The following is a 23,837-nucleotide window of genomic DNA, read 5'->3' as shown; positions in this document are numbered from 1 at the left end:
GGGTGCTCTTGCTTCCTCCCACATTCCAAAGGAATACGGTTAGGATTAGTGAGTTGTTATGCCATGTTGGCATTGGAAGTGTGACAACACCTGCAGGCTGCTCACCATAATCCTCACTGATTTGATTTGACACAAATGACCCATTTCACTGTATATGTGACAAATAAAACTAATCTCTATCTTTAGACATGACGTATTAGTTGTGCTCTGACCAGAACACTGTTTCCATGACTTCTAAAATTAAATTACTCTGTCTATATTGGTTTTGTTGATTGCTGCTCTCTAAATGGTGGGTTTATTTTAAGCACACAGCCTAATGAAACTCACCCTTGGCTATTGCCAAATCATTTATGGAGTAAATGTTTGTTAATTCCAAATTTTAAGGCAAGTTTGGATAGGTACATGAATGGTACAGGTATGGAGAGCTGTGGTCTAGGTGCAGGTCGACGGGAGTAGGCAGTTTAAATGGTTTGGCACAGACTAGATAGGCCAAATGGCCCATTTCTGTGTTCTACTTTTCTGAGACTCTAAGTGAAACTGCTGTGAAGTATTCATTTTAAAGGAAAAAATGACATGACTCAAAGCTGTTCACAACAAAATACTAGAGAGTAAAATATGTGAGAAACTTTTCCAGTCAACACTGCTTCGTTAACATCTGTTGTGTGCAATGAAAGAATTGGAGAATGTTTCATCAAATGGAAATGGAATGGCACAATTACCAGGTGATCACATTACTGCTCACCTAGTGCCTACAGCGTAACTGCAACTTCAATGCGTACATGAAGGTTTTGGCATCAGAACAACTTTAGAGAACTTTCCAATAGCTATAACAGATGGCAGCTAAAAAGCATACATTATAAAACCATAAACCCGGAGTTTTTACAGAACCATTTATTTCAAATAAAAATCTGTGCGACTTTTTACAAGACTTTTTTTTATCCATTTTAGAATAAACATGATCCAAAGCTTGCAGATTTTACAGGATTAAGATACATTTCTTGGATCCATTTGTAGTTTCTGCATTTACACAAAAGTTTTACATGATACCAAAAACAATTATGCACAACTTTCAATATGTAAACAATCAACGTATCTAATATACATTAACAAGAATGGCAACTGCTTTTCTGTGATTGGGGTTATTAAGAAAATAAATTGCATTAATTGAAAACTACTAGTTAATGGCTTTTTTTACAACTTGTTTACATTATTTTAAATTAACTGCTAGTATGTATCCTACATGGATTCCAAAACTAGCAAATATACTTCTTATACAGAACTGAAAAATTAACCCTCAGTAAACATTCCCACATTAATAGTAAACTAAAGGGAACTTGGCAAATGTTTGTACCAGGAAACTATATAGAACAAATCCACTACTATTCATATTCCAGTGTTTGCAGCATTAATAATGTTCAATTAAAAGTTTTAAGGAACTAAATCTTGAATAAACCCAAGATAAAGTGAAAACTATTCTACATGGTCATGCATCTTTACGTACTCAGTATAAATTCTATGTTGTTGTTCCTTTCTGCGCCTTGTGGCACACTGGGCAGCAACCTTGCTGTTTATTTGGTAATTTTGTCTGGTTTTTTACGAGGCCAAGTTGCTAGCTCAACACTCAACTCAGCAAGGATGGAAAGCATTATGAGGAGCCAGCCAGATTTGAACTCAGGAACACTCGCCTTGAAGTATGGTGCAGTTGCCACAAGCCACTGGCCGGCTTATAAATTCTGTGAACACGCGTAAAAATAAAACAGGTCATGAAGTCTTAAGCATTGGTAAGTCAGTACAGCAGTTTTTTTTTCTGAAGGCTACATCAAATAGAGGTTTGATGAATCATATTTCAATTACATTCCAATTCTAAGTGTATGCTATTGTATTTAGCGAGTGTGGGCAATGGCACAGAGCTGTTACTGTATCTGATCTATGAGATGATGGGAAGAACTTGCTACATACAAGAGAGAAATGGGATTCTCTGCTGCAGCATGATTGGTACAGACATCTGCCAAGAAAGATTACAAACAGCAGTGCAGATAAAACCTCATTCTGAACTGAAGCAAAAAATGAATTAGAAAGGAATTGGATAAAAATCCACAAAGCCAATGTACAGTATCTTTAACCCATATCACTGAGAACCAGAATGTGGGTTCATGTCTCTGCCTTCTATCAGCAAGTTTTCAAGCAGTTCTCTATGTCAACACTGAATAACGGCAGGTTTCTTTGCTGATGGAGAAAAAGAATATCAGACAGTATTAATGGATACCAGTTCCATTCATGTCCTTAAGAGCATGCCTTGAAGATTTGAGTCGGCAATTTAAACAAAGGGTCAGGACATAACATTAATAATTCATATATTTATTTAGAGATATAGGCAGAATATGCCCTTCTAGCCGCCTCGCCCATCAGCCTCTGATTTAACCCTCAACTAATCACGGGACAATTAACCTACTAACTGGTATGTCTTTGGATTGTGGGAGGAAATCGGAGGACCCAGAGAAAACTCGCACATTCCACGGGGGAGAACATGCAAACTCCTTACAGATGATATCAGAATTGGACTCCAAACTCCAATGCCTTGAGCTGTTATAGCATTGTGCTAACCACTACGCTACTTTGGCGCCCAGAATTTAATAAATACAGCTGCTTTCTGAAGAGATGGTCTTCCACTGCCATAGAAGAGTAAAATTAGTCTGTTTTAACTTGTTAAATCTGGAAAACTAACTCAAGGAAAATCTTGGTCATGGACTAGTCTTTTTGGAAGAAGCCAGCAAGCAGGATATGACATAAGAAGTAACAAACAATTTCTACTCATTGGAAGAATTGTCCAAAACACTCATTTTTCGTATATCTGTATGGCAAAAATGGAAAAACAGTAAAAGGAGTGACAGGGAAACTTTCAAACCCCAAAAAATTATCTGAACAAGTTGTTAACTCCAACTTGCAACGAAAGTAATATTATTAAAAGAATTAGAACTTGCTTCCATAATTACACTGAATGAGATTACTTCTGCAGTTGTTTGTGACATAATGTTGAAATGATTGTATCTATATCATGCAACTATTTAACCAATTATAACTTACACTAAGTTCTGAATAATTATTTAATATTTATACTGTCCAGACTCCACAATCAGGGTGTAATCTAATTACTTACTTTGGTTATTTGCCAATCTAATAAAAAAAAGACATGATTTGATGCATTAATTCTGATTCTCCAGAATTTCTAACTTGCTGCATCTTTCTGCTTAACCTTAGTTTACCAAAATCCTTTTGAAAAGATAATCACTTCAAACAATACTCCTTATCTGAAATGGACACTGAGAAGTATACAACCTTGGCATTCAGATTTTGTACATTTTACTTCAAAAGTTATCTTACATTGTTTCTTTATTTTAATTAAAAACACTCAATTTTATCCTACTCCAATTTAGTATAACATTTAAAATGTCTGTAAACAAATGCCAAAAGTGCTTACTGTGCAGGGTACTATGATAGTAACAGCACTTTTGTGTAAAACTCTCACCTAAATGTAAAATAACTAAACAGCAAGTTAAAAAATATATAGATTATAAACCATCTATTCCAATTAGATACAAAATCCATCGCAAATATCATCAAACAGGTAACAGAGGTTCTTGTCCAATTTCTCATTTCAACAATATTATACAGGCAAGTTATTCCTCATCGAAAGCACGTGGCTAGGACTCATTACTGGATACGCTGGATGTTATTTTGGTATATTGAGAGTTTATTGCTTCAAAGGCTTCATCTCTGTGTAGCATAGCACCAAATACCAGTGGCTAAAGGAAGGAAAGCAAAACAAAAAGGTTTTAAAGAAGAATTGTTTCCAAGTTAAATGAAAATATAACAAGCACAGTGGACAAAAATTTTTATTTTATTTCACTCTAACACATTTATGCATAATCACAAACAATTAATGACCCAGGAAGCCACTCAATCTGTTGTGCCTGAGCAGACTGGAGATACCCAATCTAACCGCATTTTCCATCACTGACACCGTTAACCCTGCACAGCTCTGCTCTTGAAGTGCACAACCAAATGCTATTTAAATATGATGAGGGTTTCTGCCTCTGCCACCTTTTTAGGCAATGTTCGATATCACTATCACCCTTTGGGTGAAAAGTTTCCCTTTATTTCTCCTCTAATGCCATTACTTTAAAACTATGGCCAGTGAGTGGGGTTTGATTTTCAGCTATGGGAAATGGGTCCTTCCTTGTTCTCCAGTCAAAACACCTCAATTTTAAACACCTCAAATAAGCCTCTTCACGAACTACTTCGTTCCAGAGAAAGCAACTGCAGCCTTTCCAATACTTCACCATAACCAAAACATGCCAATACTGGCAATATCCTCGTAAGTGCTCTCTGGTGTAATTACATATCTCCTGCAATGAAGTGACCAGAAATGTATTCAGACGAAGTGTTGTATAAACATTACTTCTCTTCTAATACAGGCAAACCTTTGGTATGCCATTCCGACTGCCTTACCAGCTTAATCAGGGGACCCTTTCATCGAGCACCTCCACTCCATCCACCGAAAGCAGGACTTCCCGATGGCCAAACATTTTAATTCTGATTCCAATTCCTGTTCCAACATGTTGGTCCATGGCCTCCTCTTATGCCAAGATGAGGCCACCCTTAGTGTAGAACAGCAACACCTTACATTCCATCTGGCTATCTTCCAACATGACGGCATGAATATTGATTTCTCCTTCTAGTAATAGAACTTCCCTCACCGTGCCCTCTTCTTCTATTCCACAATCTGGCCTCTTACCTCTTCTCACTTGCCTATCACTTCCCCCCAGGTCCCCTCTTTCCCTTTCTACCATGGTCTACTCTCCTCTCCTATCAGATTCCTTCCTCTCCAGCCCTTTATCTTTACTATCCACTTGGCTTCACCCATCTCCTTCTAGCTATCCTCCTTCCTCTCAACCCCACCTTTTTATTCTGGTGTCTTCCCCCTTCCTTTCCAGTCTCAGCCCAAAACATCAACTGTTTATTTATTTCCATAGATGCTGCCTGGCCTGCTGAGTTCCTCCAGCATTTTGTGTGCAATACATCCTAAACTCCCTCTGTTCTACCACTCCTGTCGGGAGTGCAGTAATGCACAACATTATTTAACTATGTTGTTAATAACTGCTTAAGCCATATAAGCTTAATCACATAAAACTGAGGGATAATGCTTTCAGTAATCTACTGGTTGGCAGTATCTGAAAAGGATTTTAGATGCATTACTGGCACAAAAGTCTCCCATAGAATGGAATGTTTGTATATTATTTAAAAGTGTAAGTATGTGAAACAACAAAACGTCAAAAGAAAGGAAATTACTCACCTTTTGGGTATATGGAGTAGTTATTGAAATACCCATTCCAGATCCAGGCAAAACTGACAGAACTTTGTACTAGGGAAGTAAAACAAAACAATGAGAGAGGTGAAAAAAAGAAAGAAAATAATTCATACTTAGTGATGAGACTGCAGTTTGAGTAATTCTCAGATAAATAAAAATAACTTGACTATTGCTTGGAAATGCCAAGAGTTTCACATCCTACCACCAGTGGAGTTTGATTTCACTTACATTGCCCAACTAAGGAATCTGCTCTCAGATTCTGCACTGGTTTGTGAATGTCTGATTTCAATGGGAAAAACAAGGCCAAGGGAAAAGAAGACAAGGAAATGCTACCTTTCGCTTTAAACATTATCTGTGCATTGCTTAACACCTTTGATCACTTAAAAGTGCTACTTGCTGAATATTTTTTCCCCAAACAAAATTTTCTCACTCTTTGAGCCAGATCTTATCAGTGTGGGCCTGACATTCACAGATGCCTCACCTAACTAATGTAAAGGGTCTAACTTGATAGCCTGAAACATTCAAACATCCAGATTTGAGTAGGGATAGGAATGACAAAGGGACACTGTAGAAACCCTGTCCATTAATTACTTCTGAAGGCGCTGGGAAATGCAAGTAAAATCAAGATACACTGGGGACCCCAGGCATTTCCAAACAAATTTATAATTTAAAATAGACGAAGTACTTAAAAATCATGATTCTTGGATATTGTCTAAAAACACAATGTAACAACAGATACCAAGGCAAAGAGTTGTTATTTAATAATGGGAAACTTCACTATCCCTAATATAGACTGGATCTCATAATTACAATAAGTTTAGACTGGTAGAATTTGTTAGGTACATCCAAGAGGATTTCTTGAACCAATGTGTATATTGTCTGACAAGAAAAGATGCCACACCGGTGTTGAGTACAAGCTCTAGCCAGGTGACTGATTATTCAGCAAAAGAACTGTAAGTGATCACAATACCTGAAGTTTTAAGATAGCTATAGACAAGGATTGGGTGGCAGAGTGGAAATACGTCTCTACCAAAGGGAGGCCTCCCTCTGCAGGCCTGGAGGTCACCCTTAGGCAAGGTGTAGCACCTGTTTAGCACCTCCCCCCCACCACCCCGATCATGATCACATGCAGCTATGAGAGCAGGGGGTCACAAGTCCTGTAAATACACTGCCCAGAAGAAGGCAATGGCAAACCACTTCTGTCGAAAAATTTGCCAAGAACAATCATGCTCATGAAAAGACCATGATCAGCCACTTCATTCAACATGGCACATAACAAACAAACAAACAGATAAGGATATGTATGGAGCTTGCGGAGAATATTAAATAGGAACAGGATAAATTACAAGAGTCATTAGGCAGGAACTAGGGAGGGTTAATGGGGAAAATCTGTTTTTGGGCAAGTCCACATCTGACACATGGAGGGTGTTGAAAGAGCATTTGCACTGAATACAGCACAGGTATATTTCAGATAGAAGGAAGGATGGCAAGATAAGGGGACCTTGGATGTTAGGAGAGTTGGTAAATTTAGTCAAGGAAGAAATAGAAGTGCATACCCGGCTTAAGAAGCTGAAATCAAAAAGAACCTTGAGGATTATAGAGAGAAGAAGAAGTGAAGAAGGAATGAGGAGAGCCATGATGGACCAATAGGACCAATAAAAGATCTTGAAAAATAGGTTTAAAGAGAAACCCAAAGTTAAGTTAAGCTTATTGTCATTTAACGATGTACACAAATACCACCAAACAAGATGTTTCTCCAGGCCAGGATGTAAAGCAAAGCAAATTAAATATCGTAGGGTAGAGTACAAATTATCCGATGGCACTTTGAATGCAAAGCGGCAGGGAGTGCAGAAGCTAATGACCTGAGGGAAGAAGCCGTTACCCATCCTGATCGTTCTTGTCTTTACGCAGCAGTCTCCTGCCTGATGGTAGAAAGTGAAAGAGTATGCTGGATGGCATCCTCTATACATTTATCAAGAGCAAGAGGATAACAAAGGAAGGGGTTGGATCTCTCAAGGAAAAAGGAGGGAACACATGCTTGGGAGTGGAGGATGTGAGGTAGTGAGGTAAAGGAATAATGGGATAGTGTTCATTAACAATTCAGGGATCTGATCTTCTAGGGAAAGGATGTGTAGCAAAGGGAGATTGGTGTAGAGCACGCTAATATGATAAAAGATAAAAGAGGAGGTAGAGTTGGGTCTCTTAAAGAACATTAAGTCCCCAGGACCTGATGGGATATACCCAAGTTATTGTGAGTGTTTGCTGGGGCCTTGACCAATATCCAGAGAACTGGTGAGTAGCTAATGTTGATCCTTTATTCGATGATGGAAATAGGGATAATCCTGGAATCTAGAGACTGGTGACTCTCACGTCAGTGATAGGGAAATTACTGGAGAGGATTCTTAGCTTTGGCATTTACGTATATTTTTCAAGTGCTTTTAATTAGGGACAGTCAGCATGGCCTTGTTCAGGACAAATCATGTCTTACTAATGCGACTGAGCATTTTGAGGAGGTGATTAAGGTGAATGATGAAGATAGAGCTGTGGATGGTGTCGACATGGATTTTACTAAAGCATCTGACAAGGACCCTCATGAGAGGTTCATCCAGAAGATTAAGATGCATGGGATCCATAGTGAGTTGGCTGTTTAGGTTCTGAGTTAGCTTTTCCATAGAAGACAGAGGATAGTGGTGAATGTGACTTGGTCTGACTGGAGATTTGTGACCAGTGGTGTTACACAGGAATCTGCAATAGGACATCTGTTGTTTGTGGTATATATAAATGACTTGCATGAAAACATAGATAGATGGGTTGGTAACTTTGCAGACAATATGAAGATTGGTGGTGTTGAGGAGAGAATAGAAGACTGCCAAAGGATGCAACAGGATATAGGTCAGTTGCAGATGTGGACAGGGAATGGCAGATGGAGTTTAATCTGGCCAAATGTAAAGTGCTGCACTTTGAAAGGTCAAATGTAAATGTACAGTATACTGTTTATGAGCAAGACACTTAACAATGTTGTGGTGCAAAGGTACTGGGGTCCAAATCCATAGCTCTTGAAAGTGGCTACACATATTGATAGGCTGGTAAAGGCAGCACATGACATTTTTGCCATTATTAGCCAAGGAGTTGAGTTCTAGAGTTAGGATGTTATGGTGCAGCTTAATAATCTATTTATTAATTTATTGAGATATGGCACTGAGTAGGCCCTTCAAGCCGTACCACCCAGCAATCCTCGCCCAATCACAGGACAATTTACAATGACCAATTAACCTATCAGGTACGTCTTTGGACTGTGAGAGGAAACCGGAGGAAGCCCACACAGGCAGCAGCAGGAATAAAACTTTAGTTAGACTGCATCTAGAGTACTGCATTCAGGTCTGGTCATCTCATTACAGGAAGGACATCAAGGCTTTGGAGTGGGGGCAGAAGAGACTTACCAGGCTGCTGCCAGGATAAGAGGGCATGTGCCACAAGGAAAGGTTAGACAAACTTGTACTGCTTTCTCAGGAGTGGCAGAGGCTTATAGAGGTTTATAAGATTATGACAGGCATAAATATGGACAGCGAGTATCTTTATCCCTGGGTTGAAATGCCTTATACCCAGACAGCATGCATTAAGGAGACCGGGGTTATATTCAAAGGAGATGTTACATTCAAAGGGCAAGTTATTTACTGTGCAGAGTGACAAGTGCCTAGAATGCATTGCCAATGGTGACGGTGGAGACAAATATGAGGCTCTTAGATAGTCGCATTAATGTGTAGGAAATTGAAGGATGTGGACGTTGTGCAGGCAAAAGTGATTAGCTTGGTTTGTCATTCGATCACTAACTTAATTAGTTTGGCACAACACAGTGGGCCTAAGGACCTGATCCTGTGCTGTGCAGTTTTTTGTTCTCATATAAGAGCATACTGTCTTGTCATCTGGGGCTCTCATGAATTTCTCAAACTCTGGAATAACATACAGCCCTCAAATCTGTCATATTCTCACTATGTAGTATTGTTCAAGGAGATCATTGAATGAAAACATATCATGGTTTTAGCTGAAGTAGTTTCATGTGGTAGATTTAAAATGAGTGCAAACTGAACACAGCTCTCATTGAAATGAAATCACTTACATTAATGCTGAAATGTGTAAGCACATAATGATTCAAAAATTTTAAGGGAATTATCACCACCACTCTTCATAACAGAAACCCGATGGATGAAAATATTATTAAGGTCATTCTTATTTGCACTCAAGAAAAATGATGAATTTTAAGTATTAGTAGAAAAGTTACAATGTAAAATATCTAGTTGCACCTCATGTTAGCTTTGGCAAATTATACATACAAAAATTCAAACAGAAAAAAACTGAGAATCATTCTTAACCACAAAAACTACAACAAACAAATCAGCCAAAATTCAAAATAAAAACTCAGACATACCTTTTGTATTTCTGTAACATCTTTTAATTTTATTATCTTATTTTTCTTGGATGAGCCAGACTTGGAACTTTCAAAGCACAAATAACTGGACAGAAAGAAACAAGTTGTAAAGTGTTTGATAGGGAATCTTAATTGATTAAAATAATTAACTCAGACCTTCATTGATGATTTTGCATAACTATGGCTGTCACATCCAGTTTACTTTGTACTTACCAACATTCAAAGAAGGTATTATCAATGTAATAAAAAAATTGAAATGTTCATATATGAAGATTTTATTTTTTTATGGATCTAGTGGATTTTCTATCAGAATAACCATTTAGAATCACAGGAAGATTATGAGACCATGGGCTATACTATCTCCATCTAAGATCAATCCAATATGTCACTCCTCTGCTCTCTCCCAAAAGCCCTGCAAATTATTTTCCTTCAGATATATTTCCATTTCCTTCTACTTGGTTTATATTTCTTATAATGAGAAATACCTCTACTACATCTCCGTGCAATCTCATCTGTTCCAAGAACAACCTAATTTCTCCAGTCTTTCAAAGCAACTTAAGTCTCTCATCCTAAGAATTATTTTGGTAATTCTCTTCTGTGCCTTCTCTAAAGACTTCACAACTTTCTGAGTACGCTACCCAGAAGTGGACCCAAATTGTGTCTAACCAGTGTTTTATGATCTTAAGCAAGTTCCTTTAATGTCAACTGAAACTAAAAATTTGAACTGATCTTCACTGAGCATGCCAAATTACAAAGTAATTTTGTTGTAAGTTTTGATTCTTAAAATAAATATATCATAATGATATTATTGGCCATTTTCTCGTCATATCAACAACTGTTTATTGTTTTCTTTCACAAGTTTGAAACAAGTCAATGGTTCTGTGGAATATTACAGTACTTGAATCACTCTGGTGTGCATCGATCTTTTGATACTACGCTATCCATCTGTCTGCCATTCATCACAATTAATAAGCCTTCCACATACAGGTACATATTTGCTGGCCACTCTCATAAATATTTGGTGCTATTTGCATGCTGCTGGGTAGCGAGTTTCAGGATTCAAGCCAAAAATGTCAAATCTGTGACGTGTTTCCAAATCATGATAGTGTGTGGTCTGGAGGCAAAATCTGCAGTTGGTGTGGGTCCTATGCTTATGCTGGCCTTAGCCTTTTACAGCTCAAGGAGTCAGGATGTGATTTGAGTAGCAGATTTAAAAAAATTGCTGTGCAGCCACTATGTACTGGGGAGTCAAGGACTGAGTATTTGAGGCATAGTAAGGTTATTAATCATGCAGGATATATCCCTTACAAATGGAAATTTCTTGTCCAATTTCTGACTAGTACCAATCCACTAGTACTAGTGGAAAACAATTGTGGCATATATTCCTACTTTTGACATTACGTTTGAAGTGTGATCCATGACAAAGCGGTCCGGTCTTGGAAAGTCCCACGCCTACTGCCTACAACAAAATCCTAGAGCTAAGATAACTTAAGTCTGGTAAACATACAAGTATCGATTTTCTGCTTGTCTGTATTGTATTTTGTGTTGCACATTTATTATGGGTAATTTGTCACGTGGGTTGGAGCGTGGTGGAAGAGAAGAGTATAGTCACATATTCACTCTTTGTCTTTAATTCAGTTTCGTCTAGTTGAGAGTTTGAGCCAGGGAGTGGGCTGGGGGTGATTTTTATTTACTGTTATTAAGAGCATTAATTTCTCGACTGCTAGATCAATTGGTTGTACCTCTTAGTTACACTAACTGGAACACTAATTTTGCTACATCGTTAGTTTTAGTTTCTTTAGCTTTATCAATATAAGACTGTTCATCTTTGTTGGTTTAGCAATAAAGAATTGAACATACTTTTTTTGATTTGGAATTTCGATACTCTAGAAGCACAACATACAGTGTCAATTCCACAACTCAGTCTCTGAGCAGTTTTAGTTTGTTTTCAGGTAACCACTACACCCCAAAATGTGAGGAATGATACCTACAATAGATGTGTTTTCCCGTTAATGCCACTATCAGTTTGAAGAGGCTTCTTGGTGCCACACTTGGTCAAATTGTAACACAATGCCACAGATGAAAACTCTCACCTCAAACATGGATCAGGGGGATAACAAACCTTTGATCTACATTTGAGTATCTGAAAGCAGACATTATGCTTTTGGTGAATAAGTACTGTTTGATAACTGACAATTGTCACTTTGCCAAAAACTGAGCAATAATTAGGTGGATTGGATTCACCTTGCATTTTGTGAACAGGTTGTATGTATATTCAGTAATTTTCAACATTTTAAATATATTGGAGCGGCTTGGCTAGAGGAACAACCGGTTCAAGAGCACATCTTCAGTACTACAGTACATCTTGGATGGTATCCCATTACATTTTATGTATCTAATGCCTGTCAGACATTTTTTATATGTAGAATGAATAGAACAGACTGCAAATTATCTCCTGTGATGATGGAAATCTTAAGAGGAAAGTGAGATGCGGCATCCATTTCTATCCAATGATGAATGCAAATGCTTTGGGAAAGCCTCAAGCCCTGGTTTCACTGAGGTAGAGTATGTTCTTGCAAACCCTCTTTTTCTTTTCAAGTTGGTTAATTGTCCGCTACCATTCCTAACTATACTCAGTGACCACTTTATTAGCTACATGAGTGGAACCCAGAGTGGATTTCTGTTGCTGTAGCCCATCCAATTCAAGGTTTGACATGTTGTGGATTCAGAGATGCTCTTCTACCCACCACTGCTGTAATGCATAGCTATTTGAGTTACTGTCACCTTCTCATCAGCTTGAACCAGTCTGACCATTCTCCTCTGACCTCTCTCATTAACAAAGCATTTTTGCCAACAGAACTGCCACTCACTGCATGTTTTTTTGTTTATTGCACCATTCTCTATAAACTCTAGAGACTGTCATGCAGGAAAATCCTAGCAGATCAGCAGTTTCCAAGATACTCAAACCACCCCTTCTGGCACCAACAACAGTTCTATGGTCAAAGTCACTTAGACCAAATTTCTTCCCCCTTCTGATGTTTGGTCTGAACAACAGCTGAACTTTGTCCATGCCTGCATGTATTGGGCACCTACCATATGATTGGCTGATTAGTTGCTTGCATTAATGAGGTGAACTGGTATGCCTAATAAAATGACCACACAGTATGCATAGATGTGGCAGGACTACGGAACACTGGTTGGTGGTATACAGCAGGGATCCCCAACCCCCCTCACCCCTCATGGCATAAGAAAGGTTGGGAACCCCTGATATAGAGCAAAGTTACGTTTGATTTGATATACAATAATGGAATAATCTTTTGCTTATCTATCCTTCCAAGTGATCAGCAGACCTTTGCTTGGCAAAGGGAAATGGTACCAAAATCCTTTATCGCGTATTGATATTGGGCTTTCAATAGCCCCTTGAAAGCTTTGAAAGTGTAAACTTGCCCTGAATCAAAGTTACCTGAGCATCAAGGGGTCAATTAAATTAATTCACTGTCAATATATGCTGCTTTTAGTGCTAATACAAAATGCCATTTTTTTTCCCCGTACATAATACTCGGATTGAAAGAATGAAAAACAAATAGGCTGGAAAGCTTTAAATCCCGCATAAAAATCAATGGAGCACACATTTCTGAAATGACCTAGACCAGGAATTTGCAACCCTTTTATGCCATGGACCCATACTGTTAGCCGAGGGGTCCGTGGATTTCAGGTTGGGAACTCCTGACCTAAACAGATAGACTAACTTTAAAAACAAATACATCAAGATGTGTGTGTTTTTTTTTAAAGTTTACTACTGAATAAAAACACCAAATTAAGACTGCATCTGCTTCAGACAAGCTATCATCGCATATTATTTATGTCTTTTGGCAAACAAACCAATCCCTCTCATTGTAATGAAGTTTGAGATGTTTTGAGATTTCGGCCTTAATTATTAAATTGTACAACATTGAATAATTTGTTATGAATATTAAGTCTCTACAGAATGTTTTAATATAACCTACTTTTCTGTTACATAGAGGAAACCATGCCGAATATAGTCAGTGGGTATCTTCTTGTCTCTATTAATTAGACAGCAACGCCATCCGTTTTCACATACTGTAGGAAAAAGAGTGGAGAGTTTTAACCGTCAGTGTCCTGTTTGGTAACAAGTTACATACTGCTAGATAACATTTTTGAACGTTTATTTTAAGAAAATTACCAAGACAATGCAGGTCATGCATGGTGATTACAAATTTATCTCTGATAATAAAACAATTATTCTGCTTTTCAAATTAGAAACAAGGAAACAGGATAATATCTTTCAGCCCATGAGCCTATTCTGGCTTTCAGTTAGGTCATGTTTGGCCAGTATCTCTATTTTGCTTAATTAAGTCTAAGCAAACAAAAATGTACCCTTGCAATACATGTATCAACTGAAGTAGCTTCAGAAAAGGTTTTTTGAAAGTACAAATATCCACTTGCCTTTATGTGAAGAACCAACATCATATGGACAGCCCAACTCGAACTGTATCATTTTGCCTTTGTCCTGGAGTCCAGGATGATTACTCTAACTATCACCAACAGCTGAGTCTTATTCTTCAATATACAGGAGAATAAACAACTCAGCCTCACAAGTTAACCCTTTTAGCCCCAATATTACTCTGTTGAGTGGTGGGGTGGAGATACGTCTCTACCAAAGGAGCTGCAAGGCATTCCTTCCCTCCGCTAGTCTACAGGTTACACTTGGGCAAAGTGCAGCACCTGCTTAGCCCCCACCCCTCCCACGAACAGGGTCACTTGAGGCCATGGGAGCAGGTCGCATATGGTCATATGAGCAACTGGTGCACATCACAGGTCCTGGTGAAGCAAACACTGATGCCAGGCAGACAATCTCTGAAGAGTATTGATAAAGACCATGATCTCTACTTCAATATTACTTGGTACATAATGAAGATTACGCCGTTGAAATTGCAGTCAGCCCCACCCCATCATTTTGCATTATTGTAAAGTATGCTTCAAGTAAATATCACTTCCCACTTCAAATAAAAATTACTGGTAAAAAAGTGGGGGATTCTGGTGACTATGTCGAGGGATACAGAGCTAACCTAAGTAATTGAAACAGAGGTGCAGATCAGCAATTATCAAATGTGCAGCAGGCTTCACATTTATAGGAACCTCAGGATTCACACCACCAGGTTCAGTAACAGTTACTACCCCTTAACCATCAGACTCTTGAACCAAACTTCACTCAACTTCACTGAAACGTTCCCACAACCAATGGATTTACTTTCAATTCATGTTCTCGATATTTATTTATTATTATTTCTTCTTTTGTATTTGCAAAGTCTTCTGCACTCTGGTTAAACGCCATAGGTAGCTGGTCTTGCATGGATTCTGTTATGGTTATTCTATAGATTTATGAAATACATCCACAACAAACTGAATCTCAGGTTTGTATATGGTGACATACATGTACTTTGATAATAAATTTACTTGAAAATTTGAAGCCTGACCCCACGTTCCTAAATATTTAGCAGAAGCCAGTCAACTTCCCAATGCATCATACACTGGCAATGAATGCCAAAGGCAGGTCAAAAAAGCATTATAAATGGATCCTTTGAATGAGCTGACAATACGAGGATGGAATGGAGGAAGAATAATAGGATGAAAGTCAAGGAAATTATGTGAACTATTCAACAGCCGCAGTCCTACTCAATGGAGATGAATTTTAAAAACCAGTGAAGCAGCCAACGTTCAGCCAAGCTGATGCAGTAATGAGTGGACCAGGATAGTACTAGCTCAGCGGGATATAGTGGGTATTGAAAGGTCACGATGAGGCGCACTGGGAGGGTGCCTGAGAAAAATGCTGTTTATTGAATGGGACAAGTCCACTGCTTTGTTCTGCAGATAGGTATAGGTTCAGAGAGAGTATGTGAGGGACATCATGGAGAGTTCAAAATCCACAGCATACACTACAGTAGTAGCTTAATTTACTGAACAAAAGTTCAAATACCAAACAAGAGAAAATCTGCAGATGCTGGAAAACAAAGTAGCACACACAAAATGCTGGAAGAACTCAGCAGGCTAGGCAGGATCTATGGAAAAGAGTGAAGAATCAATGTTTCAGGCCAAAACCAAATGCTGATGAAGGGTTTCAGCCCAAAACATCAACTGTTTACTCTTTTCCATAGATGCTGCCTGGCCTGCTGAGTTCCTACAGCATGTTGTTTATATTACTAGAGTTCAAAAACAGACAAGTTAGAGAGCAAAACAATGCAATTTCTAAGTAATAATTTGATATGGAAGAGTGCATGAGTGTGATATGGTGAAGTGTGCAACAACAGAAAATGGGTAGCAAAGATTTTCTCAGTGATGGCAGACAGATCATACGAAGTTCTGTTATGTAGCGTGGGCCGATTAAAGGACAAGCGTTTCACAAAATATACTGGACTCCTTGAGGCTAAAAACAAAGGTATAGTCACAATTATTTCACAGTTTATGTTAATTTACAAGTATGATTGCCATCTTAACAGAGTCCCGCCATACAACAACACACATCTGGAGCTTGCAGCCACCCACCAATTTTGCTGTGTAGCTCTTACTATGCTTAATTTATTACCCAAAATAACGCTGTCCAAATATCTATCACAGATCCAGAAATAACAGCTTCAAATGTATTTTAAATTAAATCAGATTGTAATACAGAATAGACATAACTGTACGTACCTGGTAAAGGACGTTCATTCTCTGCTAAACTGAAAATCTCACTGAAGCTGCTCTTTTTGCTGTGGGAGCGTGCACCATCATCGTCCCGACTATAAACAGACATGGCATTGGCTGTAACGTTGGACCTTGACGCGACTGCTGGCATCTGTGGAAACATCACAATTAGCTGGTTGGGGGGCACAGAAAACTACATAAAAGCAAATTCAATAGAGCAATTAGCAAGTAATATAGACACCCTTCCCTCACTACTATACCCTATTAACGTTCAGGAAAAGAGAAATCTTGCAGGGCTGGAGTCAGTGGTTCCAATCAGCAGTTGAAGCTTCAGTGAGTCTTGGACTTCCATGCACATTGTGTGGAAGTATGAAACTTGGGCAGGTGGTGCTGCATTCAATACTATACATGACCCCAGAGTTACTAGGAAACTGCCTCTCTGATCCTAAGTAACTTCAATGGAAAATCTCTCAGCTAAGGTAGGAAGGACTTGTGAAGTCCAGTTGTGTGAATGACAAAAAAGGATGATTGACAAGAGTAGGCCTGCAGATTAGTATGCAAAGTAGAAGGTAAAAGATTTTTTCCCAATTGTTTGTGCTTTGAATTAGCTGTTTTTCATCATTCTTATTTCTAAATAATTACTTCAAATTTAGTAGCTTTAAATGACCCAAAGGATCAGAGATATTTAAATACTAAGTTCACGTAGGACTTAGAAAAAAGGCACAGTTTTGCCCCAGCACTCAGAGACATCCTGGGTTTAGGGCTCTCCGTCCGCTATGATGCCCAAGGTCCAAAGTGCAGAGAGATTCTGTCTCAGCCAGGTGAGGGCTGCAAATAGATGTCACGACATGAAGGTCAGACTGAATTCAACATATTCTGTTCTCTTACATTTACTTCATATCATCTGACTGATGAAAAATATAACAAGGATCACTTAATTAACTTAAATGATGAAATTTAAAGTGTGCCTTTCAAAACCCTTTAACTTCATCATGGTTATCACAGCTAGCAGCTTAATAGAATTTCAGGCCATTTCTGATTCAATCCAATGGTCAGATCACCTGTTAGTGTCATATAACCCTAATTCTTTCTCTTTTCTATTGCTTTTGTATTTAAGCTATTAGAATATGAATAACATTGTATTCACAAGATGTGGACAAGGAAGATGAACGATGCCTCTGAGTTCATAAATCCAGGAAAACTCAGTAGAATGAACTACTTACAGCTTAACATTTTAAATATATTTCTCCCAGGATGATTACAAATTGCATAAAGAAATACTTTAGAAAGAAAAGGTAAAGCAAGCATTGCACAGTTTGTACAGTGAGAAAAATTATAACTGCTTGTTCAAAAAAAAAGCAGTTTTTTCTCTTTTTGCACTACTTATTTTACTTTATAATATAGATATTTCTTATTCTAATTTAGTTTTTATGATGTATTGCAATGTATTGCTGTCGCATAACAACAAATTTCATGACATATCGTTTGACATGGGTGATCATGGTCTTTGTATGACTGCGATTGTTCTTGGCAAAGTCTTCTACAGAGGTGGTTTGCCATTGCCTTCTTCTGGAGGGTGTCCCTACAAGATGGGTGATACTTTCCAGAGATCATCTGCCTGGCGTCACTGATATGCACCAGCTGCTCACACGACCACCTACCACCTGCTCCCATGGCTTCACGTGACCCTGATCAGGGGCTAAGCAGGTGGTTCACCTTGCCCAAGGGTAACAATGCAGGCTAACAAAGGTAAGGAGCACTTTACACCTCCTTTGGTACAGAAGAATCTCCACCCCACCACCCAACACAGGGTACACAGTATATGCCAGTGATATTAAACCTGATTCTGAAAACCCTCAAAACCCAAGCCTGCAGGTAATCTTTAGAACTTTAAACTGAATATAAGGGGCTCCAGTAATTAGAAGACAAACTTATATTTATTACAGATTCAGAAAAGTATTGTGCTTAGTTGGGGAGTATGATGGGGAAGGAACAGTCACATCAGCACAAAATTAAAAGCAACTAAAAGGACCTTGTGCCTCTGGAGGGTGCTCCATACCTACTCTAGGAGCTCCAGAACAATCCAGGTCCAGCAGCACTAAACTAACAAGCAGAATTGTCCTCTGAGCCCAGAGATTTTGACCATTTCCATCAAATGAAGAGTTAGAATGTTCATTGGAAATCAAACTTTTGTTTTTAAACCTTTTATCTTTTACCTGCATTCACAGAAATGCCTAACCACAGAATTAAACAATTTGAAAATAATTTGAAATGGACATTATTTAGAAGAATTGTGTCATAATATTATCCCAATGACTCTGAAATTAGAACCTTAGCCAAAGAGACCAATAAAGGTCAATATTCTGAATGACGATCTTTTATCCAATTTTGAGTAAATTGCAACTCCTTCCTCTTAAACATTGGCACCCATCATAAACACTGTACCTCGCCTCAGATTCAATTTATCTCTCTGACTATTGGCTCAGTATGAACCATACTTTCCATAACATCAGCACCCATCTTTTGAGTTTCAACACTCTATTCCCTTTACATCACCAAAACACTCTTAGTCTCTCCATGTGCCTCTACTTAGCTTCACCCAAAGCCCAGATTCACATCATGATCAACTGCAGACCTAAATAATTAATTTCTCACCACACAAGTTACACATCCACCACTCTTCATAAACTTCAGCTTATCCAAAACTCTGCAGTTCAAATACTACTCTACTTAGGATCCAATCTCAGATTGCCCTTTTCTTACTGACCTACAATGGTTCATTGTTCCCCAGATAATACTGGTTTTCACCTAGATGTTCCAAGGTTTCCATTGCCACTTCCTTCCCTATCCCTGTACTGCTCTCAAGTTCTGAAAACCTCAGAGCTCTGCATTTCTCTTGTATTTAGCTTGTTTACTTATCAAAAGTCCATTGTTCCACCTATTTCTTAAGTCCTGAGCTCAAGATCTCTTCCCTACATCTGTCCATCTTTTATCTCTTTCTTCCCAATTATTTTACTGATGGATTGAGATACAAATCAAAAACATAAAACAAAATTTGTCCTATTAGTTCATTTGCAACTCTCCATATTTCTGCAAAGAAAAGTAGGCTCTTCAAGCAGATAAACCATATTGCTGAGCATAAGGGGCCAAAGATTAACAGGGGAGTAAAGCAAGTTCTACTGGACTGAAAAATCATAAAAACAATTCATAAAAATTGTCTGCTTCAGATTAATGTCACTATGATGTAATTTTTTTTTTAATTTTCCAATAAAAAAAATTATTCCTGAAGATTCTGATTAATCTTCAAGGCACTTTGACATTCATCTCTATTTTTAATTATGCTTTTTATATGCAGTTTAAAATCAAATAAACCCAGATGTTTGCAGGACTTCTTTCAACATCTTAACATATTAAATATATTAACATACAGTAATATTGTGCAAAAGACTTAGACACATATGTATATAGCTAGGATTTTTACACAGTACTGTTGTAATTTTATGTATTGTACTGTGCTGCTGCCACAAAAAAACTGAGTGATGATAAAGCCGATTTTGATGTGGATCTTTATTGTGGACTGAGAATGGGAAAGGAGGATGGGAGAAGAGAAGGAAATCATGGTAGTGGGAAAAGGGGAAGGAAGAGGGTAGGAAGTGGGAAACACCAGAGACACACTCTGAATAAACCAATTGTTTAGAATCAAATGACCTTGCCTGGTGTCTCAGGGCCGGGTGTGTCTGGACCTGCACCACCCTACCGCCCCTCCTTCTCTGCCACCTGTCCCACACTCCTCCCGCAGCACTTCACCCTCGCAATTTCCAATCAATTTAATTGACTTCTGAAAGGTGCACATCAGCAGTGTGCGACAATTTAACCTTTAACATACTACTTTCACAAAAGATTTGGTATTAAAACAGAACAAATTCAACAATTATGGGCAAAGGTAAATTATTTTATATACAGTGGATTCCGTTACATTTTGGCCCAATTAAGCAGCTGCCCCAATTAGCTAAAGTTTCATGGTAACAGTTAAAAAAGGTATAAAACTGAGTAACAAATTATGTATTTAGGTGAAATACAGAATTAAAACACTACCAATACTCCTACAGTACAATAAATCTGTGTTTCTAATAGTTATCGATGGAGAAATTTAGCTAGTGTACACTGCTGCTCTTTTGACAGTAATGAACAAAGTCAGCGCAGACACGTAGTACAGATAATGGACTGTCTTCATATGATGCTGTTGATGATTGTATCCTCCAGATTTTTTTTATTGTAACATTCAAGATGATTGCTGATATCTTCAAATTCTTCATAGGTCCTAACTTGTGAAATAGTTTCATTTTCACTTCCGGACGTTTCTGGCATCTCCAAGCCTGAATGCTTGAAACCGCAATGAGCAAAATAGTTCTGAATTGTCTTACTGCTTATTTCGCACCAAAAATCAATACTTTTTGAACACGAACACACACAATTGACGCTATTTAAAAACTGTTCGCTCAAAGCATGGTCAAGTGTCTAACTGCCACGCATTTGCATGCAATTGATGCTAGTTGGAAACTGTTCAACATTTCCAACTGCCACCTGTCCCAATTAAATGGTATAGTGTCCCAAATAAACTAGGGCAATCCAGGCTATTTTCTCAATTAATTTTTGTTTTTTTAAATGGAGTTGTCCCAAATTAGCAGCTGCCCCAATTAACCAACCGACCTATTAACTGGAATCCACTGTACTTTAAACTTAATGTAACTTAATTATTTGACCCTTTAAAATGGGTACATTCTATAGTTTAAGGGAGATAAAAATTTTGAGAAAGAACTAATTCTCTTAAAAAATATAGAATTTCTACCTTAAGCTAAAAATTTAGCTTAAATTTCCATAATCAAATTTTCAATCATTTCTAATTGTTCTACAATTTCTGTGAACAGAAAATTATTAAACAATACAATAGCACCACACAAAACAAGACAATAACAGGACTACAACTAGATCACACTTCACCCAGTAAATAATATCTACTTTATAATTACAGACAATTGCAAAAGTACACACAATTTTTTAAAAAATTGTTAGAGACTTAAGCCCTACCTTTTCAAACCCTGACAGCTAGCAGAAAAAGAAACAACAAAACATGTAACAGACAACAACTTACATCACACTATTCTAATTGGTGCTAAACTTAAAATGATTATTTTTCTGAATTACATCTCGCTCCACACCTTCGCACTCTCTCACACACATACATAAACAAACTAAACTGGAACCTTATTAAAGCACACTGATCAATGGCTGGAACAAAAGATTACATCTCTTAATCAGGGAGAAGAAAGATTAGATTTTTCATGTATTTCATTTAAAAGGTCAACAGATACCGAATATAGTTTAGAAAATGCTTCAGTGTAGTCAGTTCTGCAGACACTGCAATGAGGGTTTAAAGAAAATTCATAATCAAATTCTACTTTTGTAGCATTAACTACATTTCCAGGCACTGTTCAAACCGCAAATGTGATCACTAGAGATATTTTTTAAAATTTGATTATCTATCAACTGTAGCCATTAACCAGGAACTTGGGTTCATATTGTTTTTACACAAAAGCACTAGGTAATTTAACTAAAAGTACATACCCTTCTCGTTGGAATAGCATTTGATCTCTCCTTTAGCTGAGGATCTGTGGGCAAATTCTTCCACACGATATACGGAGTATCATATTTTTCTCGAAGCCTTGGACATCGTTTGAAGATAAAGTCAACGAGAAAAAATTTGACCCCTCCATAAAGTCCTGGAACAGAATGAAGCAATCAACTTCTAAGGGCTATAATCTTGCATGATCTGGCCTGGAAATATTTTTGTTAAGCTAACTAACACAGAAATCTATCTCCTTCACAAAAAAAAAATCATATTCAGCCAGATTCTACACTAATGATTATTTGAAATATTTATTCAATCAAGATTATTACTCTCAGCTTGGGTTCCTGGCTGTCGAATTGCAATAATTCTCAAAGTTAATCTGAGACAATGGCCCATATAAATGATATCCACTCCAAACTTCCCAGGAATTTTAAAGCTGCACCTTTACTTTTCAGAATTAACTGATCAGACTGTCTTACTAGAGAGAGAGTAGCTCCGGAACCAAAAGAGTTTCAGGCAGTCGTACAACTTGAAACTTACCCACAAAGCAAAATAGATTATATTACCATGACCTCACCTACCTCTGTAAAAACAAAATGTGAACTCTTTCCAAGGGAACACATTAAACCTTGTACAATGTCAATAATCAGAAATATCCTCATGATCCAATAAATGTTCTTTTAATCTTGGGGCTAGCATAATCAGAACTGGCAAGATATTTAGTGCACAGTGGATTTTCGTGCTCCTTAAGGAATCTATGACTGGACAAAAGAAATGCATCTATGGTTCCTAACAGAGGCATTGTCTTTTGCTCATCTTCATCTTCGGAGTGGAACGGATAATTTGCTTAATCTTTAGCAGGATACTAACTGCATGTGAACTCTAGGGGTTATAAGGATATTCTGGGGTTCAATAATGTAACTGTTCTATTATCAGTTTTGGTTGATAAATCATTAACTCATCTTAAGTTTACAACATTTTAACTTCTGATGGTAACAAGAACATGGAAATGGACTCAGAAATATTCTACTTTTGAGAGGCAGCTTTCAGTATCATCAAACAGATTCAAAAAACACAAGGCATGCTTAGATGTAACTGATCCTCACAGATGATCTAAATCCAAAAATAAGCTCTACAAAAATATATAAGGATCAGAGGCATGTGTAGACTATTCTGTCCTCTGAGTTTGCTCAAATATTCAATATGTCTATGGCTGATTTTCTAGCTAAAGATATTTTTTTGGCCTTTTGCCATATCCGATCATTTCTTAATTACCTTATTGAAGGAATACAAGTCCACTAGTATAACCCAGCAAGGCATTTATAATGGTCACCGACAAATTTACTGATATTGTTCCCAGAACATTCATTTGTATAAGGGAACCACTTAAATTTGGAAAAAACAAATCTCTATAACATTTCATACATATGCAAATATCAATCATAATCAAAAGTATCCCATTATTAAACACCACATCTGAAATTTTACAAAAAAGCTTCAGCAAAAAAAAATTATATGGTATTATTTACCTATAATGAGACCAAGAATTCTGTATGGAAAGAAGCAAGATGCAATAAAGAGGAGCCATAAGCCCATGTACAACTTCTGTGTGATTTCTGGATGTACCCACATAAATAAGCTGTAAGAATTAAAAAAAAATTACAATATATAACAAACTCTGATCAAATTATTCTTTTATAGCAAACAGC

At 37.7% G+C, this 23,837-nt stretch overlaps 1 protein-coding gene across 6 annotated transcripts in view; it reads right to left on the bottom strand.

The window, feature by feature from the left end:
* Window positions 1–876: 876 nt before the first annotated feature.
* Window positions 877–23,837, bottom strand: part of gramd4a (GRAM domain containing 4a) — a 160,051-nt gene continuing 137,090 nt past the window's right edge. For 5 of the 6 annotated variants that reach the window (XM_073066359.1, XM_073066357.1, XM_073066361.1 and 2 more), the window contains 8 exons: window positions 23,658–23,767; window positions 22,125–22,279; window positions 21,588–21,605; window positions 16,506–16,650; window positions 13,802–13,895; window positions 9,795–9,879; window positions 5,354–5,422; window positions 877–3,803 (listed from right to left, as the gene is read on the bottom strand). In XM_073066359.1, the coding sequence (XP_072922460.1) occupies window positions 3,702–3,803; window positions 5,354–5,422; window positions 9,795–9,879; window positions 13,802–13,895; window positions 16,506–16,650; window positions 21,588–21,605; window positions 22,125–22,279; window positions 23,658–23,767 (778 nt within the window). In that variant the 3' untranslated portion in view covers window positions 877–3,701. The remainder of the gene's footprint in view (window positions 3,804–5,353; window positions 5,423–9,794; window positions 9,880–13,801; window positions 13,896–16,505; window positions 16,651–21,587; window positions 21,606–22,124; window positions 22,280–23,657; window positions 23,768–23,837) is intronic. The other variant, XM_073066358.1, reaches the window with a different exon arrangement.

Source organism: Hemitrygon akajei, chromosome 14 (genome assembly GCF_048418815.1).
Source record: "Hemitrygon akajei chromosome 14, sHemAka1.3, whole genome shotgun sequence".
Lineage (NCBI taxonomy): Eukaryota > Metazoa > Chordata > Chondrichthyes > Myliobatiformes > Dasyatidae > Hemitrygon > Hemitrygon akajei.
This window is presented reverse-complemented; position numbering and strand designations above follow the sequence as displayed.